We start from the raw sequence: 12,924 nt of genomic DNA on the forward strand, positions 1-12,924 counted from the left end.
GGCTAAGCTACAGCGACTTTTTAATTCTCATCACAAGTCCAAAAGCCGATTCATATCTGATTTATTTCGAGATACTTTCTGCAAGCTGCCTGCTCTATCGAGTGAGCAGCCAGTGACATTACTGCAAAACAACTTGTCAGGCGCGGCGCAAGGATTTTAATAAGACGAATACAGGAGAGTGTCGGTCGAACTCAGTGTGCGAGCGTTCTGGACAGAACAAAAAGTATAAAACAGGAAACGCGATGAAGAAGAGAAAAGTAAGAAGGCTGCGGATATGCAGCAAAACAATACGCCGCTACCGATAGGGCTCATTGCCTCGCAGTAGATTCGTAAATTGTCTTGCCTAGTTCACGGTTTGCGGGCGAGCTTTGATCCGTTAATCGATTACCATATTCTTTTTTATACACAAGACTGCTCTTATATAGTCCCTAACATCATCGTATTTCCGATTCAGCAGAGCATCTCACACTTCGAGACATCCTCGGAGCACTTTGTTAAACTGTCAAAATTTTATTGGTCAATTTATCAAATTTTTGTAAGTCAATTTTCGGCGTGTCGGCAAAAGTCGTCGTAAATTGAAACCTGTAGACTTTGTTGGACCGAGAAACCCGATACTCTATGCGGCCGAACACGACACTGAGATCGCGTTAGTCCCTTTTTCAATCACGTTCGTTTCTCAGGCGAAAAATAGTCGCCCTTTGATTAATAAGGCAATGCGGAGTTTAAGGAAACCTCATCCGCACCTATAATGAAGGTCTCATAGTGGTTTAATTGCTCATGCCATTCGAGTGTCTTTCGATTCGTGCGTTGTATGTCAAACTGTATAATTATAACTTTATAATAAAAATGATTAATAACTAACGTTCCTATCGTTTTTAAATTAACCCCTTATTAACGACAGACGATATTTAGTTTATCTAATTTACCTCTGTGAAGTTGGCACCTCATGTCTCAAAAAAACTTTTTTTTCAGTTCTGAATGCACCCCGAAGAGTTCTAGAGTTCCTTATCAATTTTAAAAATAGTTCTGGCGAATTAACTTAAAAAAAGTTAAATTTGAAACTTGAGAGAGAGAGGATGCTAACTTCACAAAATAAAATCTCGAAATCAGCGATAACACTAAAAGTATTGGAAATATTAAATTTTGCCATTAGGATTTCCTTTAGAACTCTTGAGGGGCTACCCAGAACTCCCAACAGAACTGCTGGAACTGTCAAAAAATTTTCCTCCTTTCGTCCTTCGGTTCGAAAAATTTCCAAGTCCCGAAGGAGGAAAATTTTTTAACAGTTCCAGCAGTTCTGTTGGGAGTTCTGGGTAGCCCCTCAAGAGTTCTAAAGGAAATCCTAATGGCAAAATTTAATATTTCCAATTTTAGTGTTATCGCTGATTTCGAGATTTTATTTTGTGAAGTTAGCATCCCCAAGTTTCAAATTTAACTTTTTTAGGTTAATTCGCCAGAATTATTTTTAAAATTGATAAGGAACTCTAGAACTCTTCGGGGTGCATTCAGAACTGAAGAAAAAGATTTTTTGAGACATGAGGTGCCAACTTCACAGAGGTATCTAATTTCCATGGTTTACGCAACCTTTGCTGATTATGTAAAGATAAAAATATTTACGCAAAGTATAAATACATTGTACCAATTACCGCATTTAATAAGTGACATTTATGTATTAAAATGTGTTCATATCAGAAGATAAAAGTATTAACATTCCGTTTCATGTGAGTGAATAGATGATCTTTAACACTGCGGTCACACAAACAACCAGTTTATCCTTATGTCACTCTTAATATAAATTAAAAATGATACACATAAGGATTGATTCTACAGTTAGCTTAAAAATTAGCATGTCGATTTATTGTAAAATTGCACTGTTTAAACATCTTTTGACATTTGTAATCTTTTATTATTCAATTAAAATGTGTCCATATTGATACTTTCATTTTTAATCTCCGATAATTATTCCGATAATTTCTAAGAATTTTAAATAACTTTGTTAGATAATGAAATTAAATTTTTTAATTTGGATTTTATCTAAATGTTGCTTCTGTATTTTTTTCTGGCAATGCCAAAAGCCTCAGGTTCGTGCAATTGTGGTCTAAGCTCGTATCTTCACCGCTGCTATAAACAGAGATTACATTTGAATCAGCGGTGACACGAATTGTGGCAATGGCAGCTGGAAACCCGTTACGGGCAGTAAGTAGCATAGTGAAATTTCATCTTGCCACAACAACCCGACGACAATGACTGAGCGCGGTATAAACTGTCATGGCGTTTCATTACTGCATCTGATAGAATCGGAGAGAACTTCTCAGTTGTCGCCGACGAAGCTATCAGTTATTTGTCATATAATGATTATAACTAAATAATATTTATTATATCGCATACAAGAAAGGGATGCGACAAAACGATGCGAACGAATGTTTCACATCCTACATCACAGTTATTGTACATTTTAAATAATTAGCCTTTTCTCAGGTAATAAGTTTAAAAAGATGATATTGCTGAAATGAACGTATGATAAATATAATGAGTAATAATTCTTAAAAAATTTTTAACTAGATGCCGCATAATTTCGTTCCCAAAGATTTCTGTTTATTTAGAAAATTTGTTAAGTAAAAAGCAATATGTACAATATATAGCAATATATAATTTCAAGATAAATATACTTGTTACTTTCCAAGTGCCAAAAAATTTCACGTTATATAAACGAGACTAAACGACTCGATAAACATACAATAGCAGCGTCCAATCTCCATGAAATTTACATCCTATGTATTTCGAGGCTTAGAAATTGAATTCGCTCGACAAATGATTCGATTGTTCGACAAAGGGCAAAGCGCCTGATCCAAAGATATACGATACATGGCGAACCATTGTTAACATTACTTTACGCTTTGTCATGATCTACCTTCCTCTCGATCCTGTTCTAAAGTGAGTCTTACCGATTCTAAGCGCTGCCCCGATCCGGACAGTCTTTGAAGGACAACACGATCGGCGCGACGAGACGATGCTATCCGGCTCTCTCGCCGCGGGAAAGCTATGCGAACGAGGCCGTCTCTTTCGGAGACGTATAAAAGCGCTGCAGCATCCCGGCCTGGGGTATTTCTGCACTATATAAGCAATACGCTTATCCCTGGTTTATGCCCGAGACGCCGCATTTAAACGTTGCGACGACTTTTATAGGCCTATACGCGAATCTGCGCAACTTGCGCTCAGCGCACCACGTTTCCACTTGATGCACACCACACGAGTACCTAGACATTCATCGCGTGCACTCGCAGGTCGTATATACCACTGGCACGATGTGTTAGTTCTCGCGTGAGAGAGGGCCAGCGTGCCGTGCGCCGGTCCTCCGGCGCGAAAGATAAGAAAAAAGCGAGGGAAAAAGTTTGTCCGCGGTGTCCATCGCCGGCACTCTCATCTCTCTACGGGATGATAGGATGTGCCAAGATCGAGAAATATTGTAATTCAGATTTCTTTTTTTTTTTTGTTAAATAAAAGCCCCTCCTTTCGGCACGTACGTTGGACGATTTAATGGCAATATAAACCTCGAGAGAGGTGCCCCCTCGTGAATATATTTCGAATATCTCGTGATGCCAAACGTGGAATTAATGATTATTCCAATAACGAACACAGAGGAAAGTGTTGCTGCAACGTACCAACGTCTGTATGGTTTACTCGATAATAAAGCCTTTAAGGAGATTTATCAATTTATGATAAATCATATTACCTTCGAGATCGGAGGCCTAATGGACGGAGGAACCGATTCTGTGATTATGACACGCCATAAAAAGCGTGTTTTTACATCCACGGGTTTCGGAGATTTCCTTTTACCGGGAGAATTAAAGGCCAAGTAATATCCATACCCCCTACTACGCGTAATTAGTTTACCAAAAGGTAGACCGCGGTCATTGGCAATTTATGAAATCGCTAAAAGCACAACTAAAATATTATCTGTGATGTAAATCACGGGGTTATATCGCGGATACCGTCGGATAGCCTTGACAAGTAATTCTGGTGTGTAGTGGTGCTCGTAAAAGGGCGCGATACACACCTACGCCAACCCTACCTGCTCGGACGAACTGCGCACCAAAGATAAGAAATTAAATGGAATTCTTATAAGCGGGCAATAAGCGTCCGTCGCGTCCATAATATCGCCGCGCCGGTGACGCCGCGCCGCGAGAAAAGGAAGTATTCGTGTTTTCTTGGATACCGGTTACGAGGTCCATGAAGCCTGCACGCGGCCCTGAATGCCGTGGCCGTGAGAATGCGTGCAACGCACTTTCCGACGCGATATCGGTTCATCAGTAACAGTGTCTTCTCGGCCGGTGGTGGGCCCGATTAATTAGCCGCCGGGCCCGCCGGACCCGCCGTGACTTTTGTTCGCGCACCGATCTGCAAATTTGTAAATTCCGTCGCGGCGATGCGAATGGACATGGGGAACTTACAATAGACATCGTTATTCCATCGACAACACTTTATCGCGCTTTAGCTTCTGCAATTAGCAGCGTCGTTCCGCGAGATGCGATCTCCCGCTGGAGAGAAGTATATAATATCAGATAGAACGATTGCTGTTTAAAATCATAACCGCGTGAGTACTTGGTGAATTAGCACTAAAAGTCCCGATGGTCAATCTGTTCAATACTTTTGTCAGAAATGAAAATCAAATAAAATTGTTTTGAAAATATGAACAACCGTGCAAGATAAAACTGATAAACGATGCATGAAACTATGCAAGTAATATATGGAGTCACATAAGAGTTGATAACAAACCCTGTCACGCTAGTCAAGAATTAATGGCGACACCCGTCGTAATGCCGTCGATGATCGTCGAAGAAATCTCGTCGCAAGAACGTACCGGAACGTTGCCAGTCATCGACGCTATACGATCGTCTTGTCGCGGAATAGAGAAGCGAGCGATAGAATATAAGAATATCGAGGCAAAACACAATATCGAAGCGATCGCCACTCCCGCCGGCCTTTACGCATAAATGTGGATCGCAAGTTTTTGCACGGGTCTCTTTTTACTTTAGAACGAATCCTTTCTATCGGGCAATTCCAAAAGGAATATTCGAAATGTTTCGCTAAGTCATGGCAGAACAGCGTGAGCGAGATGCATCGCGAGATTGTCTGCCGCCTTTTTTTGCGCGTCGTTGTTAGAGCGAAACGACGTGCGTTTCGTTCGCATCGAGCGCATCGACACGTTGACGAAAAAGGCCAAAGACGCCGCACTGCATCGAGGTGGATAAACGATAAATAAATATAACCGTCTTTTCCGCGATCATATTTCACTGCCATACAAACAATTATTTATTTCTAAAAAAAAAAATAACGAGAACAGTCCCGTTGCACACGCACCGACGCTTTCATTATTCAAACCGGCTAATAGGTCCCGGTTTCGCCGTACCAAGTTAGTTACAAGAAATCTTGCAATATTAATACACCGTCCCGGACAGCTCTTTAAAGACACGTCGTTATCGATTACACATTCATTTTTCTCGCCCCATTTTCCAAACCGATCTCTTATCGCTGTACCGCGCATACTTCTTCCACGTGTGAAATTATCAGTGGTCGAAATCCCGTTATGCGGCGACTGATTTTACAAAATAAATAAAGTGCCGTTGTATAATAATTGCCGTACACGTGAAGTGGTTTGCATTACCATATATCAAAAACAAAATTCGCGTAATATATTTATTTATTGATTGAAAGAGTAGGTTTCGTAATTGTCTGATAAACGGCGTTACGCGCGCAGTTTTTCACTGCAAACGAGAAAGTGAATGAAGGAACATAAAAAAAACAGCACTGAACGCGTCACGGCGTGTTTATATATATATATATATGTATACTTATCCCTTTCGCAAATATCGTGTAATAATAAGTTATAGTAATCATAAATACGATGTATCCTCTCGTCGCTATAAATTTAACTTTATTTTTATCTTGAGTGCCAACCTAATTGGCTTTAAGAGTTTTGGCCCTCTATTTGATATACCAACTCCGGTGGTAGTAACAGTAAAAATTCTGTGTGAAGTTGGTATATCATTTTGTGGAAATTCACAAAACATAAATATGTTGAAAGTTTTGGCTTAATTTTTTATCGTCCTATAGATTTCTACAAATTAGACAGATAGTTCTGATCATTACTTTCGAATACCGATCATTGTCTCACAATCAGTTTTATGTATCCAGCGGTGCATTTCATGAGGAGCGAAAATTATTTAAGAAATACAAAGTAATATTTCCTCTGTCAGAACTCTTTATAAAATAGTTAAATATAATACGTTCAGAACTCCATGAGAAATATTTTATAATGAAACTGTGAAAATCTTTCAACGTCTCATGTATGGACGGATGTTGAAAATTGTTTTAAAAACTCAAAAGTAATATTTATTTTCACAACTCGATATAAAACGTTTAAATAATTAAACTGTACAAGAACTTAATTCTTTTAAAATAATTATAATTATTTAGAATTAGTCAGCATTTCATCCCCAAAGATACTCGAGCGATAAAATAATTTAACAATTACAAAAATAATATTTATCGCCAGAACTCTCAATATACCTATGTATATATAATACACATATACTTTATGAGTTTCCACAAAGGAACTTTCCACACCATCTTCGCATACACGTGAAATTTTGCTTAAATGTTTCTTTTTTCTTAATTTACATGAATAAATATGGAATATATATATATGCATTATGAGTCCACGTGCGATTTAAAATTATGACGCGCAAAAGTATTATATGACATTACGTGAAAATTAACTTATCAACAGTTTAAACTTATTAACATATTCAAGAACATTTAATTTTTATATAAAAATGTGCGTATATATGTGCAGAATATTCCCCACAATATAACATTGTGTGTGGTTGTCGTAAGTACTGGTTATTATACATATACCTTCCAATTCGGGTGCTACGCGCCCGGATACGTTGTGCGTGTACTATATAATCGAGCGACATCCTAACATTATGCAAAAGACTACCGATTATATATTACCTGTCGCATCGAAGTTATCGGAAAAAAAATGTAAAATGGTATACACAAAGTGGACATTAAAGAATCTTGTAACTATCGTATACGTTACTTCAAAATTCAGAATAAACACAAATCCTAACATTAGAAACATTATAGAATATATGTGCATAAATTTTATGTGTTGTACAAAATTCATTATTTATATCATAAAGCACGTAATCAAGATTATTATAATAAAAATAAATTTTGTTTAATATTAAATTTATATTTATATACATATGTATGATTTCTTCAAAACGTTACTATGATCTCATTATAATTTAAAATTAAAATTAAAAATATCTAATATTAATATATCAAGTATAAATAAATACACGCTTTCAATATTTTGATACTTGAATTTCTTATATTGCTATAGAACGATTTTAATGTGTACATAAATTTTATGTGTCGTAAAAATTTGTATATCAAAAAACGTAATCAAGAATATTAGATAAAAATTAGTTTAATTTAATATTAACATACATATGTATATGTATTTATATGTATACGGCAAAGTATGCCCCCCGGTGAAATTATTGTTACAGATAATAAAAATAAATTAAAAATGCGGTAAATATGCAGTATAACGCCCTCACCTTCGATTTTTGTAAATTATTCAGAATTTGTGTTTTTATGCGAAAAATATATTCTCAGAACGGAAATCATCGCTCATATACCGTTTATTTTTAATTAATTTTTAAACTTTTTCGATGACGGTAAGTAAGATAATAATAATTTTTTTTTAATATTTTGACAGCTTAAATTTTTGTTAACCTGTTAATTTATAATGAATATGAAATTACATGAATTTTTACAAAATAGTTTGTGCATTTCATTAAAATAGAGAAAAATAACAAATATTCTTTGCTTTAGAATAGTTTGTGTTTTTGATTAAAACTGAGAATAATGACACATATTCTCTACATTACTGTTATTTTAACAAAATAATTTTATTGAAGTCAGAGAATAATGACAAATATTCTCTACATTACGGTTATTTTAATAAAATAATTTTATTGAAGTTGGAAGCAACAGACTTTTACATAATTGAAGTAAAGCGAAAATATTGCGAATATTGTGCATGCGTATTAATATAAAATGAATAATATACACATTTATGAATTATCATTATCTTACTTACGGACATAAAAAAAGTTTAAAAATTAATTAAAAATAAACGGTACAAGAGCGACGATTTTCGTTCTCAGACAATATTTTACGCATAAAAACACACAAATTCTAAAAAATTTATAAAAATCAAAGGTGAGGGCGTTATTCTGCATATTTATCAAAAATGCATATACGTATGAAACAATTTAATAATTTTTAAACAAATACGTTTTTCAATTTAAAACATAGTGGGTCTGTTTTTTTTATAGCTGAACTGGCTGCGCTAGTTCAGAGTTTATCTTTCTCCTTCTAATGTGCAGGGAAAGAGATAAACGCTGAACAGGTGCAGCCAGTTCAGCTATAAAGAACAGACCCATTGATAAACGTCTAGTTGCCCGTCTAGGGCCGGGACCTTCCTTAGCAGCTGTTGCTTCATCCATGTTGAACAGCTATTGCTTGTTCTTAGATCCGCTAGGTCAAAATGTCGCCTAGTGCCATGCACGATTGGAACGCAAATGTAAAAATACTATCATATTATCAGACGTATAATTCGATATTATTGCTTTGACACTCTTCAGTCTAGATCCGATAAGGTGAGTACCATTATCGTTGTCATGCAAGCTAGTGTGTGTGAACGACATGCACGTGTAAAGTTGTTAGATGTGACATAACCTCTTACGCTCGACGTTCGACTATTTTCTTGCATATTACGAGAGTGAGTAAAAAAATATCTGCACTTTTGTGTAAATAAATTGTAGGACGAAAAGTTCAAATAATTTTTAACTCGCCCTCGTATTTTAATTTTTTTCCTCGTTTCTAATCTTGGACAACTCTATACAGTGAGTTTTATCGCACGAATGTTTGTATATATTTTCTCAAATATATCAAGTCTCTCTAGGAGCAAGCCGTTCTTTATTTTATCTAATTTCGTTTCTTTTCAAATTTTTTAGTGCGGGGGCCTATAATAATCATGGATCCGCAAATTAAACAAAAGATCCAGCAATTTGAGACCTTCGTAAACAACGTGCTGAAAGCTGATCTTGCAAAACTAGCGGAGAAACTTGACGCTAGAAATACCGACGTCGCCGAGTTTCTGCAACTAAAATTGATGATAACGACGTTTCAAAATACAAACGTCGAGAAAACCGGCTTCAAGACCAAAGTTGACATTGGAAATAACTTCTTTATTCAAGCACATGTACCAGATGCTTCTCAGATCTTACTGGACGTTGGTTTAGGACACTACGTTGAATTCACCTTGGACGAAGCCTTAGTCGTTATAAATGTACGGATCAAGCTACTCGAGCAACAAATTGCGAATTTACGTAAAGCGATTGCAAGGACCAACGCACATATTAAGATACTCCTTATTGCCATTAGCGATTTGCAAGGATTGAGCGAAAAAGTTTGATAAAAGCTGCTGTGACAAAAAAACGACTTAATATAACAATATTAAAATGTAAGTTAAGTTTATTTCTAACAGACAAGAGAATTGTCCCGCACTAGGTGCATATGTGGTAATTATACGTAACTTATTTTTATAAATTTATAAATAAACCCGTAGAAAAAAAATAGTTTCACGTATTGTTTCAAAAATTTTAATGCCCTGCTCTTCTAAGACTCGTAATTGTAAGACGGTTTTTTTTTATCATTTACTATGTACCATGTCAAAGGTTGCGGTAATTAAAATCAATAACTAATATGGTATTTGATAATACAGTTTTCGTTTAATACGTTTTTAATATATCCTTGATTGGTCAAGGACTTGTGAAACGTATATTATTCCAAGATAAGGCACGTTTCACAAGTGTCTCACGCAAGTTCTCTGTTCTCTTCATCAAATTTTAGATGCAGTCACTTATATACAAATATCAGAGTAGCCCTCCCCAAGCAACTTTTTCCTATTATTCTCCTTTCATACGTGTATTTTGTACTTTATGGCGTAGGCTGTCTCTAAGCTATACTGTCTACAAGCTAAAATCTTACATTATATGCTTCAGTGTTTATCAATATACTTATACATTATCCATATTATCCATCTTTAATAGATATAAAATGTTCGCCCAATGTATTTACTTATTAAGTGTTCAAGATCTTGAAGAATAATCCAGAGTTTCTGGAAGGTGCTGTTAATAATATTTAGAGTAGAAAAATTTTAATTTTGAACTATTAACAATCCAATATTATAAAAATTATTTATTCATTTATTTAAATACAAAGTACTTTTTACCTTTTTAGGGGATATTAATGTTTATCTCAAGTATAATTATCAATATAAGTTTTGTTAGAGAAATCGAGCAATTTAATTGTTTTCGTATAATAAAAAATTCACACACAATTATTTAATGGTTGAAAGACTGTTATTTTTTTGTTTAAATATAAACATTAAAAGTTGATATTAATATGACATAATTAATATATAATATATTTAAAAATATATTTTGGAAGATAAATAAGAAAAGTTGTTAAAATATTTTCCATATAACCCTTATACAGGGTGAGTCGTAAGGTCTGTCCCAACCTTTTACTATAAGAGGTGAATTGCCGACCGCAACTGTAGTCAACTCGGGAAAAAATTGATAAAATCTCGTTATACATGTCTCAATTATGTAATATCTAATTATATATTGAGATATGTAATTAGATATTACATGATTGAGACATGCAGAACGACATTTTATTCATTTTTTCTTGAGTTGGCTGCAGTCGTGGTCGGTAATTTACGTCTTATGGTAAAAGGTTGGGACAGCCTCTACGACTCACCCTGTATAAACTTCCGTCAGTAAATAAGATTTTATCGTCAGTGAGTAATATCATATTTTCAATATTAAAAAAATATGTAACGTTCTATGAAAGTTAATTACATTTTACATAGCATTTGTTCACAAATAATTTTGTGTTGTAACTAAATAGAATATTCTTTTAACAGTGATCAATAGTAAATATTTTATCGGTAAGCTTCCAATAATGTTGCTCTTGAAATAGACAGATGGCATCGACGGAAAGCCTCAAATTGTATTTTCTTACACTATCTTTTAAAATGTATATATGTATGCATATATTTTTCTTTTACAATTGTATTTGCATGTAATAATTTAGTTGGTCTCAGCTAACAGCAAAACAAAAAAAGGAGAGCTAAAAGAAATGTAATTTTTTCCATTTAACATTAAAATTTTTTAAAATAGACAAGCGAAATATTTAATACATATTTCAAGAGCTCACAAAATATTACAAATACTTAAGCAAAATGTATTATAAATGTTTTATAAATATTCGATATTCCGAAATACCGGTTCCAGTACATTACAAATATTTTTTTAACCACACCGTTTAGCAATTATTTTTTAAATATTTTATGTTCCCTTAATATTATAAATCATTATATTTCATACGCATATATTTTCTATATTTATATTTCCATATGAATTTAAAATCACCTTCTTTTCTTATCATGGAAACATATTCTTCGTAAAAATGCAAAAGCATACACTTGCATTCCGATTTCTACAGAGAGGAAAAGAAGAAGGAATAACGAATTCCGGACACGGAAATCAATTTGTCCGGTTCAATTATGCGAAACGCAGTAGTTGGATGATCTGATTAAGGGAGGTCGAGCAGTAAATTTCTAATACTAAGAGGAGGTCAATTCGTGACTATCTTCTCAACTTGGATCGTAATATCAAGACAAGTACGAAGTCGGCTAATCCACATTTAAATAACTACGAAGAAGCCGTACATCTCTATACTGAAATATAATTTGCCACCATGGCTGTATGCTTGCATTCATACTTTTGCACGTAAAATATTTTTATTATTATTGACTAATTTAATATACTCAGACTATTTCAGATTTTATGCCAATATAATTATTCGATAGACATAATATGGAAAATATTATTAAAATGTGAATTATTATGTAATAAAATACTAAATTAACAAAAAAAAAGATAAAAGTATGCTCATTAATTCTTTTTTAGTCGCATGTAATGTCCACATAGTCCTATGTAAAATAAAAATACCCCAAGAAATTATTAACCCATCGAAAGCCACGAATTGTAAAATTGTATATTGCTAAATACAATTGTATATATTTTTAACACTATGTAAAAGAAAAATATATATACTTTTTATCGGAATGATTTCAGTATGTCGTTCTCCCTTATTTGACGCATATTTTGAAAATGGAAGTATTCGACGACGAATCTTTCACAGGGTAACTTGTTCGACAATTACAACCCTGCCATTCCAAGCCAGCGTTAGGGGTTCTTGGCCTGCAGATGAACGTAAAGCGCAGTAGAGTACCGACCCGACGGGTTGTTAACATCAATATATTGCTTACACAAATGTTGGTTTCTTAAATGTCGATAAACATGCACAAATTGAAGTCACAATGTGGGAAGAGCTTGCCCAATCTTTCTTCAAAGGTATGTACATATCTCATGCGTGTACTTCAACGCCGAGTTTTTAACGCTGCATTTATATACCATTTCATTAATTAACGTTATTGATTTTTGATCCCATATTATGTCGCATATCATGTTCCATGATTTTAAATCTTAATACAAATAAAAGGCGTTTATAATTGTTATTACACATATTATGTGATAATATAAGGATATGTTTAAAATATTACTTAATAATATAAAATATTTATATTGAGTATATGTGGGAACGTACCTAGAAACGTTATCGAATATACGAAGTATATTATTGCTATACATACTGTCACGTACGGACAAAAATCTTACAATTTTTACTAGAATTTTCTTCCCACTA

General features: G+C 34.3%; 2 protein-coding genes across 3 annotated transcripts in view; both read left to right on the forward strand.

Annotated features, from left to right (window-relative positions):
• The first annotated feature begins 1,403 nt into the window (after positions 1-1,403).
• The window catches only part of LOC105567721 (elongation of very long chain fatty acids protein AAEL008004-like), a 17,713-nt gene continuing 6,192 nt past the window's right edge, over positions 1,404-12,924 (forward strand). The window contains exons 1-2 of the mRNA XM_012022812.1: positions 1,404-1,408; positions 12,294-12,296. The gene's annotated coding sequence lies outside the window, so the exon portion shown is untranslated. The remainder of the gene's footprint in view (positions 1,409-12,293; positions 12,297-12,924) is intronic.
• LOC105567722 (protein UXT homolog) lies at positions 8,623-9,723 on the forward strand. Of its 2 annotated transcripts, none has more exons than XM_012022814.1 (2): positions 8,623-8,741; positions 9,099-9,723. In XM_012022814.1, the coding sequence occupies exon 2, from the start codon at positions 9,119-9,121 to the stop codon at positions 9,557-9,559; it is 441 nt and encodes a 146-aa protein (XP_011878204.1). In that variant the 5' UTR covers positions 8,623-8,741; positions 9,099-9,118; the 3' UTR covers positions 9,560-9,723. The 2 variants fall into 2 exon arrangements, with proteins under 2 accessions (XP_011878204.1, XP_011878203.1); XM_012022813.1 differs by lacking the exon at positions 8,623-8,741 and adding an exon at positions 8,755-8,863.

The sequence above is a fragment of the Vollenhovia emeryi genome, unplaced genomic scaffold (assembly GCF_000949405.1).
Source record: "Vollenhovia emeryi isolate VEMERY1.0 unplaced genomic scaffold, V.emery_V1.0 DF939135.1, whole genome shotgun sequence".
In the NCBI taxonomy this organism is placed as follows: Eukaryota; Metazoa; Arthropoda; class Insecta; order Hymenoptera; family Formicidae; genus Vollenhovia; species Vollenhovia emeryi.